The sequence below is a fragment of the Entelurus aequoreus genome, linkage group LG02 (genome assembly GCF_033978785.1).
Source record: "Entelurus aequoreus isolate RoL-2023_Sb linkage group LG02, RoL_Eaeq_v1.1, whole genome shotgun sequence".
In the NCBI taxonomy this organism is placed as follows: domain Eukaryota; kingdom Metazoa; phylum Chordata; class Actinopteri; order Syngnathiformes; family Syngnathidae; genus Entelurus; species Entelurus aequoreus.
The window spans coordinates 89949140-89974963 of NC_084732.1; the positions used below are offsets into that span (position 1 = coordinate 89949140).

At 39.4% G+C, this 25824-nt stretch overlaps 1 protein-coding gene across 1 annotated transcript; it reads left to right on the forward strand.

Moving 5' to 3' along the window:
- LOC133640673 (RNA polymerase-associated protein LEO1-like) lies at nt 1–25148 on the forward strand. Its single transcript, XM_062034233.1, has 14 exons — nt 1–136; nt 2052–2182; nt 10176–10465; nt 13616–13815; nt 16879–16983; nt 17134–17228; nt 17388–17536; nt 17600–17684; nt 18319–18413; nt 18482–18616; nt 20350–20485; nt 22767–22959; nt 23030–23127; nt 24686–25148. The coding sequence occupies exons 1-14, from the start codon at nt 79–81 to the stop codon at nt 24827–24829; spliced, it is 1914 nt and encodes a 637-aa protein (XP_061890217.1). The 5' UTR covers nt 1–78; the 3' UTR covers nt 24830–25148.
- The last annotated feature ends 676 nt before the right edge of the window (nt 25149–25824 follow it).

The window sequence follows — 25824 nt, forward strand, 5'->3', positions numbered from 1 at the left end:
AGCTTCATTCCGGAAGTGAAAAGTTTCCTCTTTAAGCGGAGTCTATCACTTCCGGTAGGTGAGAGTTGACAAACAGAAATGGCGGACATGGACGAGTTGTTCGGCAGCGATGGCGACAGCGACAATGAGCAGCGAGGTACGGAGCTCCTTTTCAGCCTTAAATGGACTTTGTTGATGGCGTTAGCAAGGATCCAAGTGTGTAGCATTCATCATTGTCTTAGCTTAAGCCAGACACATCCAAGTTAACCAAAAGTAACGCAATCCTGTTTGAATGTCATTGAAATACATTTATTTATGATAAGATAGTTTGATTAAATACATTTATTTATGTGGTCCTAACATGAATTACTAGATAGTTTGATTAAATACATTTATTTATGTGGTCCTAACATGAATTACTAGATAGTTTGATTAAATACATTTATTTATGTGGTCCTAACATGAGTTACTAGATAGTTTGATTAAATACATTTATTTATGTGGTCCTAACATGAGTTACTAGATAGTTTGATTAAATACATGTATTTATGTGGTCCTAACATTAATTACTAGATAGTTTGATTAAATACATGTATTTATGTGGTCCTAACATGAATTACTAGATAGTTTGATTAAATACATGTATTTATGTGGTCCTAACATGAATTACTAGATAGTTTGATTAAATACATTTATTTATGTGGTCCTAACATGAATTACTAGATAGTTTGATTAAATACATGTATTTATGTGGTCCTAACATGAATTACTAGATAGTTTGATTAAATACATGTATTTATGTGGTCCTAACATGAATTACTAGATAGTTTGATTAAATACATTTATTTATGTGGTCCTAACATGAGTTACTAGATAGTTTGATTAAATACATTTATTTATGTGGTCCTAACATGAATTACTAGATAGTTTAATTAAATACATGTATTTATGTGGTCCTAACATTAATTACTAGATAGTTTGATTAAATACATTTATTTATGTGGTCCTAACATGAATTACTAGATAGTTTGATTAAATACATTTATTTATGTGGTCCTAACATGAATTACTAGATAGTTTGATTAAATACATTTATTTATGTGGTCCTAACATAAATTACTAGATAGTTTGATCACTAATTATGAAATGAAGGTTGCAAAACGAGTGTCTCTTAAAGTTGACTTCTTTCTGCTGATATTTACACAAACAGCAAGATTTGAGTTGCTGCTATTAAATTAAATTATTTTACGATAACAACACAAAACTGCCTTGTAAATTTGGCTTGTGAAAAATAAACACTAAAATTAACTGAAGTAAGTCTTAGGATAGTTTAGGAGGATTGCGCTTTATTGTCACTTATTTGGATAACGAGACACAATGTCCTCATTTATTCTCTTCAAAGGGTTATGTGTAACATAATATACATTAGTTGTAACATAATATACATTAGGTGTAACATAATATACATTAGTTGTAACATATTGTAAGATAATATACACTAGTTGTAACATAATATACATTAGGTGTAACATATTGTAACATAATATATACATTAGTTGTAACATAATATACATTAGGTGTAACATATTGTAACATAATATATACATTAGTTGTAACATAATATACATTAGGTGTAACATATTGTAACATAATATACATTAGTTGTAACATATTGTAACATAATATATACATTAGTTGTAACATAATATACATTAGGTGTAACATATTGTAACATAATATGCCACTCCATCGCTGCTAGTGTTGTCGTGCCACTCCATCGCTGCAGTAGCCATAACAGTGGGAAGGAGTAAAGAAGGAAGGAAAGAACGGCAGGGAAGAAGGATAAAAACTGGCAAAAATGGAATGGCCCAGACTCTACTTGTCACTGTTTCTTTAAATACTAAACACTGAGATAGGCTCCAGCGCCCCCTGCGACCCCAAAAGGGATAAGCGGTAGAAAATGGATGGATGGATGGACTTTATTTGTGTAGATTTTGTAACTGCTGATGTTTTTCTCAGAGCACTTCCATTGTGTTTCCAGTGTGCCTAATGTTGTGACTGATGTTTCTCAGAGTCTGGCACCGGCTCGGGTTCCGACTCGGAGCAGGAGCGAGCGGGTACCGCCAGCAACCCTTCTGGCAGCGGCAGTGACAGCGAGCGAGGTCAAGAGGACCACGAGGACGGCAAAGCCAGCATGAATAAGGTCCGTCTTCTACAAGCCCCGTTTCCATATGAGTTGGGAAATGGTGTTAGATGTAAATATAAATGGAATACAATGATTTGCAAATCCTTTTCAAGCCATATTCAGTTGAATATGCTACAAAGACAACATATTTCATGTTCAAACTCATAAAAAAAATTTGTTTGCAAATAATCATTAACTTTATAATTTGATGGCAGCAACACGTGACAAAGAAGTTGGGAAATGTGGCAATAAATACTGATAAAGTTGAGGAATGCTCATCAAACACTTATTTGGAACATCCCACAGGTGAACAGGCTAATTGGGAACAGGTGGGTGCCATGATTGGGTATAAAAGTAGATTCCATGAAATGCTCAGTCATTCACAAACAAGGATGGGGCGAGGGTCACCACTTTGTCAACAAATGCGTGAGCAAATTGTTGAACAGTTTAAGAACAACCTTTCTCAAGCAGCTATTGCAAGGAATTCAGGGATTTCACCATCTACGCTCCGTAATATCATCAAAGGGTTGAGAGAATGTGGAGAAATCACTGCAGGTAAGCAGCTAAGCCCGTGACCTTCCATCCCTCAGGCTGTACTGCATCAACAAGCCACATCAGTGTGTAAAGGATATCACCACATGAGCTCAGGAACACTTCAGAAAGCCACTGTCAGTAACTACAGTTGGTCGCTACATCTGTAAGTGCAAGTTAAAACTCTCCTACGCAAGGCGAAAACCGTTTATCAACAACACCCAGAAACGCCGTCGGCTTCGCTGGGCCTGAGCTCATCTAAGATGGACTGATACAAAGTGGAAAAGTGTTCTGTGGTCTGATGAGTCCACATTTCAAATTGTTTTTGGAAACTGTGGACGTCGTGTCCTCCGGACCAAAGAGGAAAAGAACCATCCGGATTGTTCTAGGGTGAAAGTGTAAAATGCAGCATGTGTGATGGTATGGGGGTGTATTAGTGGTCAAGACATGTTCTAGGGTGAAAGTGTAAAAGGCAGCATGTGTGATGGTATGGGGGTGTATTAGTGGTCAAGACATGTTCTAGGGTGAAAGTGTAAAAGGCAGCATGTGTGATGGTATGGGGGTGTATTAGTGGTCAAGACATGTTCTAGGGTGAAAGTATAAGAGGCAGCATGTGTGATGGTATGGGGGTGTATTAGTGGTCAAGACATGTTCTAGGGTGAAAGTGTAGAAGGCAGCATGTGTGATGGTGTGGGGGTGTATTAGTGGTCAAGACATGTTCTAGGGTGAAAGTGTAAAAGGCAGCATGTGTGATGGTATGGGGGTGTATTAGTGGTCAAGACATGTTCTAGGGTGAAAGTGTAGAAGGCAGCATGTGTGATGGTATGGGGGTGTATTAGTGGTCAAGACATGTTCTAGGGTGAAAGTGTAAAAGGCAGCATGTGTGATGGTATGGGGGTGTATTAGTGGTCAAGACATGTTCTAGGGTGAAAGTGTAAAAGGCAGCATGTGTGATGGTATGGGGGTGTATTAGTGGTCAAGACATGTTCTAGGGTGAAAGTGTAAAAGGCAGCATGTGTGATGGTATGGGGGTGTATTAGTGGTCAAGACATGTTCTAGGGTGAAAGTGTAAAAGGCAGCATGTGTGATGGTATGGGGGTGTATTAGTGGCCAAGACATGTTCTAGGGCAGGGGTGTCAAACTCATTTCGCATCGTGGGCCACATACGGTCTAGGGAGATGTCAAGTGGGCCGGACCATTAAAATTATACCATACTCTGCTTTAAATAACCAAAATATCATGTCTTTCCTTTGTTTTGGTGTAAAGAAGCACAAGAACATTAGGAAAATATTGAAATTTAATGAACTATCCTTTTACAAAACATTTCATGAAACACCTCATATTTCCTTAGACAAATGTGCAATTTACTTTTATCATTCACAAATATGCATTGCAACTGATCCCACTGATTGTACAAAGGCACAAAACTTTAATTGGTACTGAAAAATATAGTAATGCACTTTAAGATTAAATGAGACTTTTAAAGAAAGGAATTTTTAAACCACTTACACATACGCATATAAAATCTAAATGTAATCCCTGCGTACACCTTACAAACTAAGGAGAGTGATTTTAAATGTGTAATGAAGAAAGTGTTCGCCTGTCCTGTAAATCTGTAAACTTCATACATGAAACATACATACACATACAATACATACTGAAAATGTATGGAGTTGTATGAACAGTAGAATTCCATCACACAACTTTTGTTTTGAAGCTGCTGACTAACATTAAAGTGCACATTTTTTAAATCACCACAGTAAGGATTCATCTTCACAGAGCTGTATTCTTTCAATGCAAACAGTATCTAAGGCAGCATTTTAAAGGTGTTAGTCTAGTCTGGACTTGTATTTGTTCCTGAAACTTGGCATCTTTTGGCCTGTACAAGTGCATCAACACCAGGTGTCATGTCCTGACTAGCTGTCACTTTCAGAATGTCATTTAAGTGCTTGTTTGTGAGCCTTGAACGCATTTTTGTTTTATTGATATTCATCACTGAGAAAATTGATACCGTCTGCTGTTTTCAGTCTGTCTCAGTGATGCGGCTTGTCTTCTACTCTGATGGAAAGAGTGCGCCCCTTAGCGGATAATCCATGAATTGCAGCGAATTTAAAGTATTAATTCCATGTCTTTTATGCATTTTTTCCACTTTCAAATTATCCTGCGGGCCTGATCGAACCTCCTTGGGGGCCGGTTCCGGCCCGCGGGCCGTATGTTTGACACCCCTGTTCTAGGGTGAAAGTGTAAAAGGCAGCATGTGTGATGGTATGGGGGTGTATTAGTGGTCAAGACATGTTCTAGGGTGAAAGTGTAAAAGGCAGCATGTGTGATGGTATGGGGGTGTATTAGTGGTCAAGACATGTTCTAGGGTGAAAGTGTAAAAGGCAGCATGTGTGATGGTATGGGGGTGTATTAGTGGTAAAGACATGTTCTAGGGTGAAAGTGTAAAAGGCAGCATGTGTGATGGTATGGGGGTGTATTAGTGGTCAAGACATGTTCTAGGGTGAAAGTGTAAGAGGCAGCATGTGTGATGGTATGGGGGTGTATTAGTGGTAAAGACATGTTCTAGGGTGAAAGTGTAAAAGGCAGCATGTGTGATGGTATGGGGGTGTATTAGTGGTCAAGACATGTTCTAGGGTGAAAGTGTAAAAGGCAGCATGTGTGATGGTATGGGGGTGTATTAGTGGTCAAGACATGTTCTAGGGTGAAAGTGTAGAAGGCAGCATGTGTGATGGTATGGGGGTGTATTAGTGGTCAAGACATGTTCTAGGGTGAAAGTGTAAAAGGCAGCATGTGTGATGGTATGGGGGTGTATTAGTGGCCAAGACATGTTCTAGGGTGAAAGTATAAGAGGCAGCATGTGTGATGGTATGGGGGTGTATTAGTGGTCAAGACATGTTCTAGGGTGAAAGTGTAAAAGGCAGCATGTGTGATGGTATGGGGGTGTATTAGTGGTCAAGACATGTTCTAGGGTGAAAGTGTAAAAGCAGCATGTGTGATGGTATGGGGGTGTATTAGTGGCCAAGACATGTTCTAGGGTGAAAGTATAAGAGGCAGCATGTGTGATGGTATGGGGGTGTATTAGTGGTCAAGACATGTTCTAGGGTGAAAGTGTAAGAGGCAGCATGTGTGATGGTATGGGGGTGTATTAGTGGTCAAGACATGTTCTAGGGTGAAAGTGTAGAAGGCAGCATGTGTGATGGTATGGGGGTGTATTAGTGGTCAAGACATGTTCTAGGGCAGGGGTGTCAAACTCATTTCGCATCGTGGGCCACATACGGCCTAGGGAGATGTCAAGTGGGCCGGACCATTAAAATTATACCATACTCTGCTTTAAATAACCAAAATATCATGTCTTTCCTTTGTTTTGGTGTAAAGAAGCACAAGAACATTAGGAAAATATTGAAATTTAATGAACTATCCTTTTACAAAACATTTCATGAAACACCTCATATTTCCTTAGACAAATGTGCAATTTACTTTTATCATTCACAAATATGCATTGCAACTGATCCCACTGATTGTACAAAGGCACAAAACTTTAATTGGTACTGAAAAATATAGTAATGCACTTTAAGATTAAATGAGACTTTTAAAGAAAGGAATTTTTAAACCACTTACACATACGCATATAAAATCTAAATGTAATCCCTGCGTACACCTTACAAACTAAGGAGAGTGATTTTAAATGTGTAATGAAGAAAGTGTTCGCCTGTCCTGTAAATCTGTAAACTTCATACATGAAACATACATACACATACAATACATACTGAAAATGTATGGAGTTGTATGAACAGTAGAATTCCATCACACAACTTTTGTTTTGAAGCTGCTGACTAACATTAAAGTGCACATTTTTTAAATCACCACAGTAAGGATTCATCTTCACAGAGCTGTATTCTTTCAATGCAAACAGTATCTAAGGCAGCATTTTAAAGGTGTTAGTCTAGTCTGGACTTGTATTTGTTCCTGAAACTTGGCATCTTTTGGCCTGTACAAGTGCATCAACACCAGGTGTCATGTCCTGACTAGCTGTCACTTTCAGAATGTCATTTAAGTGCTTGTTTGTGAGCCTTGAACGCATTTTTGTTTTATTGATATTCATCACTGAGAAAATTGATACCGTCTGCTGTTTTCAGTCTGTCTCAGTGATGCGGCTTGTCTTCTACTCTGATGGAAAGAGTGCGCCCCTTAGCGGATAATCCATGAATTGCAGCGAATTTAAAGTATTAATTCCATGTCTTTTATGCATTTTTTCCACTTTCAAATTATCCTGCGGGCCTGATCGAACCTCCTTGGGGGCCGGTTCCGGCCCGCGGGCCGTATGTTTGACACCCCTGTTCTAGGGTGAAAGTGTAAAAGGCAGCATGTGTGATGGTATGGGGGTGTATTAGTGGTCAAGACATGTTCTAGGGTGAAAGTGTAAAAGGCAGCATGTGTGATGGTATGGGGGTGTATTAGTGGTCAAGACATGTTCTAGGGTGAAAGTGTAAAAGGCAGCATGTGTGATGGTATGGGGGTGTATTAGTGGTCAAGACATGTTCTAGGGTGAAAGTGTAAAAGGCAGCATGTGTGATGGTATGGGGGTGTATTAGTGGTCAAGACATGTTCTAGGGTGAAAGTGTAAAAGGCAGCATGTGTGATGGTATGGGGGTGTATTAGTGGTCAAGACATGTTCTAGAGTGAAAGTGTAAAAGGCAGCATGTGTGATGGTATGGGGGTGTATTAGTGCCCAAGACATGTTCTAGGGTGAAAGTGTAAAAGGCAGCATGTGTGATGGTATGGGGGTGTATTAGTGGTCAAGACATGTTCTAGGGTGAAAGTGTAAAAGGCAGCATGTGTGATGGTATGGGGGTGTATTAGTGGTCAAGACATGTTCTAGAGTGAAAGTGTAAAAGGCAGCATGTGTGATGGTATGGGGGTGTATTAGTGCCCAAGACATGTTCTAGGGTGAAAGTGTAAAAGGCAGCATGTGTGATGGTATGGGGGTGTATTAGTGGTCAAGACATGTTCTAGGGTGAAAGTGTAAAAGGCAGCATGTGTGATGGTATGGGGGTGTATTAGTGGCCAAGACATGTTCTAGGGTGAAAGTGTAGAAGGCAGCATGTGTGATGGTATGGGGGTGTATTAGTGGTCAAGACATGGGTAACTTACACATCTGTGAAGGCACCATTAATGCTGAAAGGTACATACAGCTTTTGGAGCAACATATGTTGCCATCCAAGCAACGTTACCATGGACGCCCCTGCTTATTTCAGCAAGACAATGCCAAGCCACGTGTTACATCAACGTGGCTTCATAGTAAAAGAGTGCGGGTACTAGACTGGCCTGCCTGTAGTCCAGACATTGAAAATGTGTGGCACCTGCAATAGCAGAAGGGAGACCCCCGGACTGTTGAACAACTTAAGCTGTACATCAAGCAAGAATGGGAAAGAATTCCACTTCAAAAATGTGTCTCCTCACTTCCCAAACCTTTACTGAGTGTTGTTCAAAGGAAAGGCCATGTAACACAGTGGTGAACATGCCCTTTCACAACTACTTTGGCACGTGTTGCAGCCATGAAATTATAAGTTCATTATTATTTGCAAAAAAAAAATAAAGTTTATGAGTTAGAACATGAAATATGTTGTCTTTGTAGCATATTCAACTGAATATGGCTTGAAAATGATTTGCAAATCATTGTATTCCGTTTATATTTACATCTAACATCATTTACCAACTCATATGGAAACGGGGTTTGTACTTCCTCTGACATCTTACTTACTTTGTGTACAGGAAATGTTTGTCTTACTTACTTTGTGTACAGGAAGTCTTTGTCTTACTTACTTTGTGTACAGGAAGTGTTTGTCTTACTTACTTTGTGTACAGGAAGTGTTTGTCTTACTTACTCTGTGTACAGGAAGTGTTTGTCTTACTTACTTTGTGTACAGGAAGTGTTTGTCTTACTTACTCTGTGTACAGGAAGTGTTTGTCTTACTTACTTTGTGTACAGGAAATGTTTGTCTTACTTACTTTGTGTACAGGAAGTCTTTGTCTTACTTACTTTGTGTACAGGAAGTGTTTGTCTTACTTACTTTGTGTACGGGAAGTGTTTGTCTTACTTACTTTGTGTACAGGAAGTGTTTGTCTTACTTACTTTGTGTACAGGAAGTGTTTGTCTTACTTACTTTGTGTACAGGAAGTGTTTGTCTTACTTACTCTGTGTACAGGAAATGTTTGTCTTACTTACTTTGTGTACAGGAAGTCTTTGTCTTACTTACTCTGTGTACAGGAAGTGTTTGTCTTACTTACTTTGTGTACAGGAAATGTTTGTCTTACTTACTTTGTGTACAGGAAGTCTTTGTCTTACTTACTTTGTGTACAGGAAGTGTTTGTCTTACTTACTTTGTGTACAGGAAGTGTTTGTCTTACTTACTTTGTGTACAGGAAGTGTTTGTCTTACTTACTTTGTGTACAGGAAGTGTTTGTCTTACTTACTCTGTGTACAGGAAATGTTTGTCTTACGTACTTTGTGTACAGGAAGTCTTTGTCTTACTTACTTTGTGTACAGGAAGTGTTTGTCTTACTTACTTTGTGTACAGGAAGTGTTTGTCTTACTTACTTTGTGTACAGGAAGTGCTTGTTTTACTTACTTTGTAGTTTGTGTACAGGAAGTGTTTGTTTTACTTACTTTGTGTACAGGAAGTGTTTGTCTTACTTACTTTGTGTACAGGAAGTGACATGTTAGTGAGTGTGTGTACAGGAAGTGACGTGTTAGTGAGTGTGTGTACAGGAAGTGACATGTTAGTGAGTGTGTACAGGAAGTGACATGTTAGTGAGAGATTGTGTACAGGAAGTGACATGTTAGTGAGTGTGTGTGCAGGAAGTGACATGTTAGTGAGTGTGTGTACAGGAAGTGACATGTTAGTGAGTGTGTGTGCAGGAAGTGACATGTTAGTGAGTGTGTGTGCAGGAAGTGACATGTTAGTGAGTGTGTGTGCAGGAAGTGACATGTTAGTGAGTGTGTGTGCAGGAAGTGACATGTTAGTGAGTGTGTGTGCAGGAAGTGACATGTTAGTGAGTGTGTGTGCAGGAAGTGACATGTTAGTGAGTGTGTGTGCAGGAAGTGACATGTTAGTGAGTGTGTGTGCAGGAAGTGACATGTTAGTGAGTGTGTACAGGAAGTGACATAGTGAGTGTGTGTACAGGAAGTGACATGTTAGTGAGTGTGTGTACAGGAAGTGACATGTTAGTGAGTGTGTACAGGAAGTGACATGTTAGTGAGTGTGTGTGCAGGAAGTGACATGTTAGTGAGTGTGTGTGCAGGAAGTGACATAGTGAGTGTGTGTACAGGAAGTGACATGTTAGTGAGTGTGTGTGCAGGAAGTGACATGTTAGTGAGTGTGTGCAGGAAGTGACATGTTAGTGAGTGTGTGTGCAGGAAGTGACATGTTAGTGAGTGTGTGTGCAGGAAGTGACATGTTAGTGAGTGTGTGTGCAGGAGTTGTTTGGAGATGACAGTGAGGAGGAGGAGGCCCACAGTGATCATCAGTCAGATGGCAGCATGCCCTCTGACCACCAACACTCTGATGTGGAACAACAACACAGCGGCTCAGAGCGCGGGCATGTAGACGATGACGACGAGGACGTTGGGGCGCAGCATTCAGACGGTGGAAGCCCAGCAGGAAGTGGGATGTCTGCAGCAGGAAGTGGGATGTCTGCAGCAGGAAGTGGGATGTCTGCAGCAGGAAGTCCTCGCTCTGACAGGGGCAGTGTCCGCTCTGATAGAAGGTCAGTAATTGTCTTAGTAAATGTCAGCATTATTTACATGTACATTGTACTAGTCAGCATTATTTACATGGACATTGTACTAGTCAGCATTATTTACATGGACATTGTACTAGTCAGCATTATTTACATGGACATTGTACTAGTCAGCATTATTTACATTTACATTGTACTAGTCAGCATTATTTACATGGACATTGTACTAGTCAGCATTATTTACATGGACATTGTACTAGTCAGCATTATTTACATTTACATTGTACTAGTCAGCATTATTTACATGGACATTGTACTAGTCAGCATTATTTACATGGACATTGTACTAGTCAGCATTATTTACATGTACATTGTACTAGTCAGCATTATTTACATGTACATTGTACTAGTCAGCATTATTTACATGGACATTGTACTAGTCAGCATTATTTACATTTACATTGTACTAGTCAGCATTATTTACATGGACATTGTACTAGTCAGCATTATTTACATGTACATTGTACTAGTCAGCATTATTTACATGGACATTGTACTAGTCAGCATTATTTACATGGACATTGTACTAGTCAGCATTATTTACATGGACATTGTACTAGTCAGCATTATTTACATGGACATTGTACTAGTCAGCATTATTTACATGGACATTGTACTAGTCAGCATTTATTTACATGTACATTGTACTAGTCAGCATTATTTACATGGACATTGTACTAGTCAGCATTATTTACATTTACATTGTACTAGTCAGCATTATTTACATGGACATTGTACTAGTCAGCATTTATTTACATGGACATTGTACTAGTCAGCATTATTTACATGGACATTGTACTAGTCAGCATTATTTACATGGACATTGTACTAGTCAGCATTATTTACATGGACATTGTACTAGTCAGCATTATTTACATGTACATTGTACTAGTCAGCATTATTTACATGGACATTGTACTAGTCAGCATTATTTACATGGACATTGTACTAGTCAGCATTATTTACATTTACATTGTACTAGTCAGCATTATTTACATGGACATTGTACTAGTCAGCATTATTTCCATGGACATTGTACTAGTCAGCATTATTTACATGGACATTGTACTAGTCAGCATTATTTACATGGACATTGTACTAGTCAGCATTTATTTACATGTACATTGTACTAGTCAGCATTATTTACATGGACATTGTACTAGTCAGCATTATTTACATGGACATTGTACTAGTCAGCATTATTTACATGGACATTGTACTAGTCAGCATTATTTACATTTACATTGTACTAGTCAGCATTATTTACATGGACATTGTACTAGTCAGCATTTATTTACATGGACATTGTACTAGTCAGCATTATTTACATTTACATTGTACTAGTCAGCATTATTTACATGTACATTGTACTAGTCAGCATTATTTACATTTACATTGTACTAGTCAGCATTATTTACATGGACATTGTACTAGTCAGCATTATTTACATGGACATTGTACTAGTCAGCATTATTTACATTTACATTGTACTAGTCAGCATTTATTTACATGGACATTGTACTAGTCAGCATTATTTACATGTACATTGTACTAGTCAGCATTATTTACATTTACATTGTACTAGTCAGCATTATTTACATGGACATTGTACTAGTCAGCATTATTTACATGTACATTGTACTAGTCAGCATTATTTACATGGACATTGTACTAGTCAGCATTATTTACATGGACATTGTACTAGTCAGCATTATTTACATTTACATTGTACTAGTCAGCATTATTTACATGGACATTGTACTAGTCAGCATTATTTACATGGACATTGTACTAGTCAGCATTATTTACATGTACATTGTACTAGTCAGCATTATTTACATTTACATTGTACTAGTCAGCATTATTTACATGGACATTGTACTAGTCAGCATTATTTACATGTACATTGTACTAGTCAGCATTATTTACATGGACATTGTACTAGTCAGCATTATTTACATGGACATTGTACTAGTCAGCATTATTTACATTTACATTGTACTAGTCAGCATTATTTACATGTACATTGTACTAGTCAGCATTATTTACATTTACATTGTACTAGTCAGCATTATTTACATGGACATTGTACTAGTCAGCATTATTTACATGGACATTGTACTAGTCAGCATTATTTACATGGACATTGTACTAGTCAGCATTATTTCCATGGACATTGTACTAGTCAGCATTTATTTACATGTACATTGTACTAGTCAGCATTATTTACATGGACATTGTACTAGTCAGCATTATTTACATGGACATTGTACTAGTCAGCATTATTTACATTTACATTGTACTAGTCAGCATTATTTAAATGGACATTGTACTAGTCAGTATTATTTACATTTACATTGTACTAGTCAGCATTATTTACATGGACATTGTACTAGTCAGCATTATTTACATGGACATTGTACTAGTCAGCATTATTTACATTTACATTGTACTAGTCAGCATTTATTTACATGGACATTGTACTAGTCAGCATTATTTACATGTACATTGTACTAGTCAGCATTATTTACATGTACATTGTACTAGTCAGCATTATTTACATTTACATTGTACTAGTCAGCATTATTTACATGGACATTGTACTAGTCAGCATTATTTACATGTACATTGTACTAGTCAGCATTATTTACATGGACATTGTACTAGTCAGCATTATTTACATTTACATTGTACTAGTCAGCATTATTTACATGGACATTGTACTAGTCAGCATTATTTACATTTACATTGTACTAGTCAGCATTATTTATGATATATGATCCATATCAGGAACAAATACTGCGATACATATTGTATATGATCCATATCAGGAACAAATACTGCGAAACATATTGTATATGATCCATATCAGGAACAAATACTGCGATACATATTGTATATGATCCATATCTTTTCTGCTATTGAACAAACGTGTGCTGAGAGCCATGCACTGAGTGAACCCTCTTGCTGTAAAAATGACAGAGGAAGATAATTGAGTTGATGGTGTGGTTGACATAATGTAGAATAAGAAGTTGGAAGCATGCACAACATAACCTCCATAGTTGTTCCAGCTGCAGGAATACTGGACTAAAGTCTTTGTTTGTTGCTTTGCATCAGTGACCTGGGAACTCCTCAGTCGGCTGCAGCTACACCGCACTCTGATGGAGAAGACAATCATTCAGACCAGGACAAGTGGGAGGGCCTTGCTAAGAGCGACCAATCAGATGAGGAAGGGGAAAAGCAACGTTACTCGGATGAAGAGAGGGAGCACTCTGACCACCAGCGTCCTGCCAGCAGGAAGTCAGCTACTCCTAATGGTCAGTCACTAGTATACATGTGGAACATCACTCTTACTTCCTTATCTCTAACAAGAAGATTTCTTCTCCTACTGGAGCACAAGTCAGCTACTCCTAATGGTCAGTCACTAGTATACATGTGGAACATCACTCTTACTTCCTTATCTCTAACAAGAAGATTTCTTCTCCTACTGGAACACAAGTCAGCTACTCCTAATGGTCAGTCACTAGTATACATGTGGAACATCACTCTTACTTCCTTATCTCTAACAAGAAGATTTCTTCTCCTACTGGAACACAAGTCAGCTACTCCTAATGGTCAGTCACTAGTATACATGTGGAACATCACTCTTACTTCCTTATCTCTAACAAGAAGATTTCTTCTCCTACTGGAACACAAGTCAGCTACTCCTAATGGTCAGTCACTAGTATACATGTGGAACATCACTCTTACTTCCTTATCTCTAACAAGAAGATTTCTTCTCCTACTGGAACACAAGTCAGCTACTCCTAATGGTCAGTCACTAGTATACATGTGGAACATCACTCTTACTTCCTTATCTCTAACAAGAAGATTTCTTCTCCTACTGGAGCACAAGTCAGCTACTCCTAATGGTCAGTCACTAGTATACATGTGGAACATCACTCTTACTTCCTTATCTCTAACAAGAAGATTTCTTCTCCTACTGGAACACAAGTCAGCTACTCCTAATGGTCAGTCACTAGTATACATGTGGAACATCACTCTTACTTCCTTATCTCTAACAAGAAGATTTCTTCTCCTACTGGAGCACAAGTCAGCTACTCCTAATGGTCAGTCACTAGTATACATGTGGAACATCACTCTTACTTCCTTATCTCTAACAAGAAGATTTCTTCTCCTACTGGAACACAAGTCAGCTACTCCTAATGGTCAGTCACTAGTATACATGTGGAACATCACTCTTACTTCCTTATCTCTAACAAGAAGATTTCTTCTCCTACTGGAGCACAAGTCAGCTACTCCTAATGGTCAGTCACTAGTATACATGTGGAACATCACTCTTACTTCCTTATCTCTAACAAGAAGATTTCTTCTCCTACTGGAACACAAGTCAGCTACTCCTAATGGTCAGTCACTAGTATACATGTGGAACATCACTCTTACTTCCTTATCTCTAACAAGAAGATTTCTTCTCCTACTGGAACACAAGTCAGCTACTCCTAATGGTCAGTCACTAGTATACATGTGGAACATCACTCTTACTTCCTTATCTCTAACAAGAAGATTTCTTCTCCTACTGGAACACAAGTCAGCTACTCCTAATGGTCAGTCACTAGTATACATGTGGAACATCACTCTTACTTCCTTATCTCTAACAAGAAGATTTCTTCTCCTACTGGAACACAAGTCAGCTACTCCTAATGGTCAGTCACTAGTATACATGTGGAACATCACTCTTACTTCCTTATCTCTAACAAGAAGATTTCTTCTCCTACTGGAACACAAGTCAGCTACTCCTAATGGTCAGTCACTAGTATACATGTGGAACATCACTCTTACTTCCTTATCTCTAACAAGAAGATTTCTTCTCCTACTGGAACACAAGTCAGCTACTCCTAATGGTCAGTCACTAGTATACATGTGGAACATCACTCTTACTTCCTTATCTCTAACAAGAAGATTTCTTCTCCTACTGGAACACAAGTCAGCTACTCCTAATGGTCAGTCACTAGTATACATGTGGAACATCACTCTTACTTCCTTATCTCTAACAAGAAGATTTCTTCTCCTACTGGAGCACAAGTCAGCTACTCCTAATGGTCAGTCACTAGTATACATGTGGAACATCACTCTTACTTCCTTATCTCTAACAAGAAGATTTCTTCTCCTACTGGAACACAAGTCAGCTACTCCTAATGGTCAGTCACTAGTATACATGTGGAACATCACTCTTACTTCCTTATCTCTAACAAGAAGATTTCTTCTCCTACTGGAGCACAAGTCAGCTACTCCTAATGGTCAGTCACTAGTATACATGTGGAACATCACTCTTACTTCCTTATCTCTAACAAGAAGATTTCTTCTCCTACTGGAACACAAGTCAGCTACTCCTAATGGTCAGTCACTAGTATACATGTGGAACATCACTCTTACTTCCTTATCTCTAACAAGAAGATTTCTTCTCCTACTGGAGCACAAGTCAGCTACTCCTAATGGTCAGTCACTAGTATACATGTGGAACATCACTCTTACTTCCTTATCTCTAACAAGAAGATTTCTTCTCCTACTGGAACACAAGTCAGCTACTCCTAATGGTCAGTCACTAGTATACATGTGGAACATCACTCTTACTTCCTTATCTCTAACAAGAAGATTTCTTCTCCTACTGGAACACAAGTCAGCTACTCCTAATGGTCAGTCACTAGTATACATGTGGAACATCACTCTTACTTCCTTATCTCTAACAAGAAGATTTCTTCTCCTACTGGAACACAAGTCAGCTACTCCTAATGGTCAGTCACTAGTATACATGTGGAACATCACTCTTACTTCCTTATCTCTAACAAGAAGATTTCTTCTCCTACTGGAACACAAGTCAGCTACTCCTAATGGTCAGTCACTAGTATACATGTGGAACATCACTCTTACTTCCTTATCTCTAACAAGAAGATTTCTTCTCCTACTGGAACACAAGTCAGCTACTCCTAATGGTCAGTCACTAGTATACATGTGGAACATCACTCTTACTTCCTTATCTCTAACAAGAAGATTTCTTCTCCTACTGGAACACAAGTCAGCTACTCCTAATGGTCAGTCACTAGTATACATGTGGAACATCACTCTTACTTCCTTATCTCTAACAAGAAGATTTCTTCTCCTACTGGAACACAAGTCAGCTACTCCTAATGGTCAGTCACTAGTATACATGTGGAACATCACTCTTACTTCCTTATCTCTAACAAGAAGATTTCTTCTCCTACTGGAACACCAACAACCATCAGTCAGTTGAAGGTGGTCCACTAAGTCCAGTGTGCAAAATGAAGTGATCAAGACTTCCTTAGACAAAAATGAAAGTATTGAACAGGAATTGTGTTTTCCAGAATCTGTAAAAGGGAGCGACAGTGAAGAAGATTTCCTTCAAAGGAAAAGCAAAACAAAACTTGCTTCAGACTCTGATTCTGACAGTGATGTCAACACCAATGACAGTAAGTAAGAAGTCACCTGACCATCATGTGTCATGTGACTTTTCTTACTCTTTCATGTGTCATGTGACTTTTCTTACTCTTTCATGTGTCATGTGACTTTTCTTGCTTTTTCATGTGTCATATGACTGTTCTTGTTCTGTCATATTTCAGACAAGAAAAGTGTGGCAGATGATCTGTTTGGGGAGGCAGATGACATTTCTTCTGACAGTGATGCTGACAAACCCCCCACCCCTGGACAGCCTGGGGTACACGCCTCCCTTTTCTGTCATACAACATGGCTTTACTTTCACCACAACATCTTCCCTCTGTGTGTGTCTGTGTGTGCGTCTGTGTGTGTGTGTGTGCATCTGTGTGCACGCATGTGTGTCTGTGTGCGTCTGTGTGGTGCGTGTGTGTGTGTGTAGGATGCAGAGGATGGCGTGGAGGGCGAGCAGGCTGAGGAGGAGCCTGTGCCTGAGACTCGTATCGAAGTAGAGATTCCCAAAGTCAGCACTGATCTTGGATCAGACCTTTATTTTGTTAAGCTGCCCAACTTCCTGTCTGTGGAGCCCAGGTCAGAGCTCAGTTGACGCTGCCAGTTAAAGGACGTGGACTTTAATGATGTTCTTCTTTGTAGACCTTTTGACCCGCAGTACTATGAGGATGAATTTGAGGATGAGGAAATGCTGGATGAAGAAGGACGCACCAGACTCAAACTGAAGGTGTGTGGACTTCACCTTTTTGTGTGACGCACATTTACTGTAGACCAGTAAAAACAACTGTAGACCAGTAAAACAATGCTGCTATTCAACTCTGGCTGCAAAATAAGACTTAGTAGAAGTATGATCATTATGTCTAACACAATTTGACAGTCAAAAGTAATCATTCTATGTGACCAGTCTTCCTCTCAGGGAATAAAAGTCACTGGTCACTCCCAAGTTCTTTTGGATGACATATATGTTGAGTAAAAAGGACCACCGAGACAGAATAGTACTTGGCCAAGTTTTACTAAAGCAACCATAGCATCGCTAAGAAGAGGTCTAAAAGTAGGACAAAAGGAGTTAACTCTTGTAGTGAGAAGGCAGCGTGTACATGCGTGTATGTACGTGTATGTACGTGTATGTATGTGTGTGTACATGTATGTACGTGTATGTACGTGTATGTACATGTATGTACGTGTATGTACGTGTATGTACATGTATGTACATGTATGTACGTGTATGTACGTGTATGTACGTGTATGTACGTGTATGTACGTGTATGTAACCCTATGATTGGGTGATTGTTGTGTGGTTAATGTCAGTTGCGGATGTTGTTGAAGTGAGTGTCAGTGAGTGGGTCATTGTTCATGTCCAGGTGGAAAACACCATCAGGTGGAGAGTCAAGCGAGACGAAGAAGGAAACGAAGCACGTGAGAGTAACGCACGTATCGTCAAATGGTCAGATGGAAGGTTGGTGTTAATGTCAGCCATGTTGTTTATTGAATAGTTCCCTAAAGGGTGGTGTTTGTTGTGTGCAGCATGTCCCTCCACCTAGGAAATGAAGTGTTTGACGTCTACAAAGCTCCTCTGCAGGGAGACCACAACCACTTGTTCATCCGTCAGGGAACTGGACTACAAGGACAAGCTGTGTTCAAAACCAAGCTCACCTTCAGGTACCTTGCATGTTCCTTAGATAGATTTTTATTCATCCTACAAGAAGAAATGATATAGTGCAGCTTCTTGCACATAGTAACACCTCATGAAAAACTAGTAGGAACACACGTTTGTTGACAGAAATAGGAACACATGTTTGTTGACAGAAGTAGGAACACATGTTTGTTGACAGAAGTAGGAACACATGTTTGTTGACAGAAGTAGAAACACATGTTTGTTGACAGAAGTAGGAACACATGTTTGTTGACAGAAGTAAGAACACATGTTTGTTGACAGAAGTAAGAACACATGTTTGTTGACAGAAGTAAGAACACATGTTTGTTGACAGAAGTAAGAACACATGTTTGTTGACAGAAGTAGGAACACATGTTTGTTGACAGAAGTAAGAACACATGTTTGTTGACAGAAGTAGGAACACATGTTTGTTGACAGAAGTAAGAACACATGTTTGTTGACAGAAGTAAGAACACATGTTTGTTGACAGAAGTAGGAACACATGTTTGTTGACAGAAGTAAGAACACATGTTTGTTGACAGAAGTAAGAACACATGTTTGTTGACAGAAGTAGGAACACATGTTTGTTGACAGAAGTAGGAACACATGTTTGTTGACAGAAGTAGGAACACATGTTTGTTGACAGAAGTAGGAACACATGTTTGTTGACAGAAGTAGGAACACATGTTTGTTGACAGAAGTAGGAACACATGTTTGTTGACAGAAGTAAGAACACATGTTTGTTGACAGAAGTAGGAACACATGTTTGTTGACAGAAGTAGGAACACATGTTTGTTGACAGAAGTAAGAACACATGTTTGTTGACAGAAGTAGGAACACATGTTTGTTGACAGAAGTAAGAACACATGTTTGTTGACAGAAGTAAGAACACATGTTTGTTGACAGAAGTAGGAACACATGTTTGTTGACAGAAGTAAGAACACATGTTTGTTGACAGAAGTAGGAACACATGTTTGTTGACAGAAGTAGGAACACATGTTTGTTGACAGAAGTAGGAACACATGTTTGTTGACAGAAGTAGGAACACATGTTTGTTGACAGACGTAGGAACACATGTTTGTTGACAGAAGTAGGAACACATGTTTGTTGACAGAAGTAAGAACACATGTTTGTTGACAGAAGTAGGAACACATGTTTGTTGACAGAAGTAGGAACACATGTTTGTTGACAGAAGTAAGAACACATGTTTGTTGACAGAAGTAAGAACACATGTTTGTTGACAGAAGTAGGAACACATGTTTGTTGACAGAAGTAAGAACACATGTTTGTTGACAGAAGTAGGAACACATGTTTGTTGACAGAAGTAAGAACACATGTTTGTTGACAGAAGTAGGAACACATGTTTGTTGACAGAAGTAGGAACACATGTTTGTTGACAGAAGTAAGAACACATGTTTGTTGACAGAAGTAGGAACACATGTTTGTTGACAGAAGTAAGAACACATGTTTGTTGACAGAAGTAGGAACACATGTTTGTTGACAGAAGTAGGAACACATGTTTGTTGACAGAAGTAAGAACACATGTTGGTTGACAGAAGTAGGAACACACGTTTGTTGACAGAAGTAGGAACACACATTTGTTGACAGAAGTTTGTTCCTTCTTCTTGCACCCTGGATGTTTCAAGAAGGACAAGATGAAGATAAAAACCAACAAGTGTTGACTTCTCCATGTTGTTTACAAGTCTAGCATGAAAATAACCTTCATGTTTCCTGCCAGGCCTCACTCCACTGACAGCGCCACACACAGGAAGATGACCTTGTCCTTGGCAGACCGTTGTTCCAAGACCCAGAAGATCCGAATCCTGCCAATGGCTGGACGGGACCCTGAGTCCCAGCGTAATGAGATGATTAAGGTAAGAACATGCTTGTTGTCATGGCGTCACACATAATACATGAAGAAATACGCTTGGTCTGCACAAGACTCTGAGCTGCTGATCCATCACAACCAGGACTAAGAACTTTGGCCTGTCATGGTTACTAAACCAAGCACACGTCAGATTGTTTTGATCAACAGTTCATTGTGTTTGGTCATGGAGAACTGATCTAAATCCTGAAACTCGTCGCCATCACTTCCTTCTGGACTTAGACATGTTAGGCTGAAATGTCCTTCTGGACTTAGACATGTTAGGTTGAAATGTCCTTCTGGACTTAGACATGTTAGGTTGAAATGTCCTTCTGGACTTAGACATGTTAGGTTGAAATGTCCTTCTGGACTTAGACATGTTGGGTTGAAAGTTCCTTCTGGACTTAGACGTGTTAGGTTGAAATGTCCTTCTGGACTTAGACATGTTAGGTTGAAATGTCCTTCTGGACTTAGACATGTTAGGTTGAAATGTCCTTCTGGACTTAGACATGTTAGGTTGAAATGTCCTTCTGGACTTAGACATGTTAGGTTGAAATGTCCTTCTGGACTTAGACATGTTGGGCTGAAAGTTCCTTCTGGACTTAGACGTGTTAGGTTGAAAGTTCCTTCTGGACTTAGACATGTTAGGTTGAAATGTCCTTCTGGACTTAGACATGTTAGGTTGAAATGTCCTTCTGGACTTAGACATGTTAGGTTGAAAGTTCTTTCTGGACTTAGACATGTTAGGTTGAAAGTTCTTTCTGGACTTAGACATGTTGGGTTGAAAGTTCCTTCTGGACTTAGACATGTTAGCTTGAAAGTTCCTTCAGGACTTAGACATGTTAGGTTGAAAGTTCCTTCTGGACTTAGACATGTTAGGTTGAAATTTCCTTCTGGACTTAGACATGTTAGGTTGAAAGTTTCTTCTGGACTTAGACGTGTTAGGTTGAAAGTTCCTTCTGGACTTAGACATGTTAGGTTGAAAGTTCCTTCTGGACTTAGACATGTTAGGTTGAAAGTTCCTTCTGGACTTAGACATGTTAGGTTGAAAGTTCCTTCTGGACTTAGACATGTTAGGTTGAAATTTCCTTCTGGACTTAGACATGTTAGGTTGAAAGTTTCTTCTGGACTTAGACGTGTTAGGTTGAAAGTTCCTTCTGGACTTAGACGTGTTAGGTTGAAAGTTCCTTCTGGACTTAGACGTGTTAGGTTGAACGTTCCTTCTGGACTTAGACATGTTAGGTTGAAAGTTCCTTCTGGACATAGACATGGTAGGTTGAAAGTTCCTTCTGGACTTAGACATGTTAGGTTGAAAGTTCCTTCTGGACTTAGACATGTTAGGTTGAAAGTTCCTTCTGGACTTAGACATGTTAGGTTGAAATTTCCTTCTGGACTTAGACGTGTTAGGTTGAAAGTTTCTTCTGGACTTAGACGTGTTAGGTTGAAAGTTCCTTCTGGACTTAGACGTGTTAGGTTGAAAGTTCCTTCTGGACTTAGACGTGTTAGGTTGAAAGTTCCTTCTGGACTTAGACGTGTTAGGTTGAAAGTTCCTTCTGGACTTGGACATGTTAGGTTGAAAGTTCCTTCTGGACTTAGACATGTTAGGTTGAAAGTTCCTTCTGGACTTAGACATGTTAGGTTGAAAGTTCCTTCTGGACTTAGACATGTTAGGTTGAAAGTTCCTTCTGGACTTAGATATGTTAGGTTGAAAGTTCCTTCAGGACTTAGACATGTTAGCTTGAAAGTTCCTTCTGGACTTAGACATGTTAGGTTGAAAGTTCCTTCTGGACTTAGACATGTTAGGTTGAAAGTTCCTTCAGGACTTAGACATGTTAGGTTGAAAGTTCCTTCAGGACTTAGACATGTTAGGTTGAAAGTTCCTTCAGGACTTAGACATGTTAGGTTGAAAGTTCCTTCTGGACTTAGACATGTTAGGTTGAAAGTTCCTTCTGGACTTAGACATGTTAGGTTGAAAGTTCCTTCTGGACTTGGACATGTTAGGTTGAAAGTTCCTTCTGGACTTAGACATGTTAGGTTGAAAGTTCCTTCTGGACTTAGACATGTTAGGTTGAAAGTTCCTTCTGGACTTAGACATGTTAGGTTGAAAGTTCCTTCTGGACTTAGATATGTTAGGTTGAAAGTTCCTTCAGGACTTAGACATGTTAGGTTGAAAGTTCCTTCAGGACTTAGACATGTTAGGTTGAAAGTTCCTTCTGGACTTAGACATGTTAGGTTGAAAGTTCCTTCTGGACTTAGACATGTTAGGTTGAAAGTTCCTTCTGGATCCCCAGAAAGAAGAGGAGCGCCTGCGAGCGTCCATCCGCAGAGAGTCCCAGCAGAGGAGGATGAGGGAGAAGCAGCACCAGAGAGGTTTGAGCAGCAGCTACTTGGAGCCTGATCGCTATGACGACGAGGAGGAGGGTGAGGAGGCCATCAGCTTGGCGGCCATTAAGAGCAAATACAAAGGAGGCGGCGGCTTGAGAGGTGAGCGCTCATCAGCATCTGGAACACAATCTGTGCTTCCCAAACGTTCTGAAGGAACTTCTCTCTGCAGAGGAGCGAGCAAGAATCTACTCTTCAGACAGTGATGAAGGTTCTGATGACGACAAGACCCAGAGACTGATGAAGGCCAAGAAGTTGGACAGTGATGAGGTGGGTGTCATGTGATGAGGTGGGTGTCATGTGTAACGCAGGTGTCAAATCCATACCTTTGCGGAGACTATTAGGCTCTTGCTCTCTATTACTCTTTGCGCTCTCCCTAGTCACGTGACCGCCGCAGTCCAATCAGCTTTGGTTATATGCCGATAGCAGGAAGCGACTGGTATGCTCTTGCTCTCTATTACTCTTTGAGTGCTGCGCGCTCTCCCTAATCACGTAACCGCCGCGGTCCAATCAGCTGTGCTTATAAGCCGGTAGCAGGAAGTGGCCAGTAGACAGGACGTGAGGGGAGACAGATTGTATTTCTGCTCGAGAGCCGACTACCAGCGCCGGATATTTTGTCATTAAGCTGTGTGTGACTGTAGAAGCGGAGTTGGCCAGGCTTCACTTTATGATGGCGAGCTAAGGAAAACAAGCATCTAGTCCAAGGATCGTTCTTGGGAGATTCCAGCCACCACCTGTTCTGTCTGGGCTGGTAGGAGGCTCTCAAGCCACCTTCTACACATTTTCACCTTTCTCCAAGAACTCTATTATCTGAGCTGAGATTTAAACAAGATCCGGAGACACTAAATAATTGAATTGGAATTGTATATATGTATATAGTAACTGTGTTTTTCTTCAAATTGCTTTCACGTTGAATGGCCATTCAACTCATTGTTGTGTATATATCTGCTGTCCATCACTAATTCTTTAATACACGTGTATATATCTGCTGTCCATCACTAATTCTTTAATACACGTGTATATATCTGCTGTCCATCACTAATTCTTTAATACACGTGTATATATCTGCTGTCCATCACTAATTCTTTAATACACGTGTATATATCTGCTGTCCATCACTAATTCTTTAATACACGTGTATATATCTGCTGTCCATCACTAATTCTTTAATACACGTGTATATATCTGCTGTCCATCACTAATTCTTTAATACACGTGTATATATCTGCTGTCCATCACTAATTCTTTAATACACGTGTATATATCTGCTGTCCATCACTAATTCTTTAATACACGTGTATATATCTGCTGTCCATCACTAATTCTTTAATACACGTGTATATATCTGCTGTCCATCACTAATTCTTTAATACACGGTGCCAACTAAACTGCAATTCAAGCTCTGCCTTCTCTCTCTGAGTCCAAACTCTAGTCTTCTGTTCCTAGCCCATAACATATATATACTTCACATTGATTTGTAGCATGTGTAGGTTACACATGTCTGACTGGCCAGCCTGCCATACCACATTCTACCTGAAGTACTGTGTACTACACAAAGTGAAAGTATGCATGTCCCTACACAAAGTGAAAGTATGCATGTCCCTACACAAAGTGAAAGTATGCATGTCCCTACACAAAGTGAAAGTATGCATGTCCCTACACAAAGTGAAAGTATGCATGTCCCTACACAAAGTGAAAGTATGCATGTCCCTACACAAAGTGAAAGTATGCATGTCCCTACACAAAGTGAAAGTATGCATGTCCCTACACAAAGTGAAAGTATGCATGTCCCTACGCAAAGTGAAAGTATGGTTGCTGTTGTGTGCAGGAGGGTGAGGGCTCAGGCAAGCGAAAGGCAGAGGATGATGATGATGATGATGAAGATGAAGAAATGTCCACCAAGAAGGCCAAGAAATATGTCATCAGTGATGATGAGGAAGAGGAGGAGGAGGAGGAAGATGAGGTGGAATAATTGCCTTTGTTTACTGAACTATTAGTCCTACATGACTATTATTACTGAACTACCATCCTATGTGACTATTATTACTGAACTACCATCCTACGTGACTATTATTACTGAACTACTATCCTACGTGACTATTATTACTGAATGACCATCCTACGTGACTATTATTACTGAACTACCATCCTACGTGACTATTATTACTGAACTACCATCCTACGTGACTATTATTACTGAACTACCATCCTACGTGACTATTATTACTGAACTACCATCCTACGTGACTATTATTACTGAACTACCATCCTACGTGACTATTATTACTGAATGACCATCCTACGTGACTATTATTACTGAACTACCATCCTACGTGACTATTATTACTGAACTACCATCCTACGTGACTATTATTACTGAATGACCATCCTACGTGACTATTATTACTGAACTACTATCCTACGTGACTATTATTACTGAATGACCATCCTACGTGACTATTATTACTGAACTACCATCCCACGTGACTATTATTACTGAACTACCATCCTACGTGACTATTATTACTGAACTACCATCCTACGTGATTATTATTACTGAACTACCATCCTACGTGACTATTATTACTGAACTACCATCCTACGTGACTATTATTACTGAACTACCATCCTACGTGACTATTATTACTGAACTACCATCCTACGTGATTATTATTACTGAACTACCATCCTACGTGACTATTATTACTGAACTACCATCCTATGTGACTATTATTACTGAATGACCATCCTATGTGACTATTATTACTGAACTACCATCCTACGTGACTATTATTACTGAATGACCATCCTACGTGACTATTATTACTGAACTACCATCCTACGTGACTATTATTACTGAACTACCATCCTACGTGACTATTATTACTGAATGACCATCCTACGTGACTATTATTACTGAACTACCATCCTACGTGACTATTATTACTGAATGACCATCCTACGTGA

Bases quoted from the DNA above. Each gene is read 5' to 3' on its own strand.
- LOC133640673 (XM_062034233.1), top strand. From the start codon at position 79: ATGGCGGACATGGACGAGTTGTTCGGCAGCGATGGCGACAGCGACAAT. The intron at 16,984-17,133 runs GTAAGTAAGAAG...GTCATATTTCAG, and splicing joins TGATGTCAACACCAATGACA to ACAAGAAAAGTGTGGCAGAT. The intron at 22,960-23,029 runs GTGAGCGCTCAT...TTCTCTCTGCAG, and splicing joins AGGAGGCGGCGGCTTGAGAG to AGGAGCGAGCAAGAATCTAC.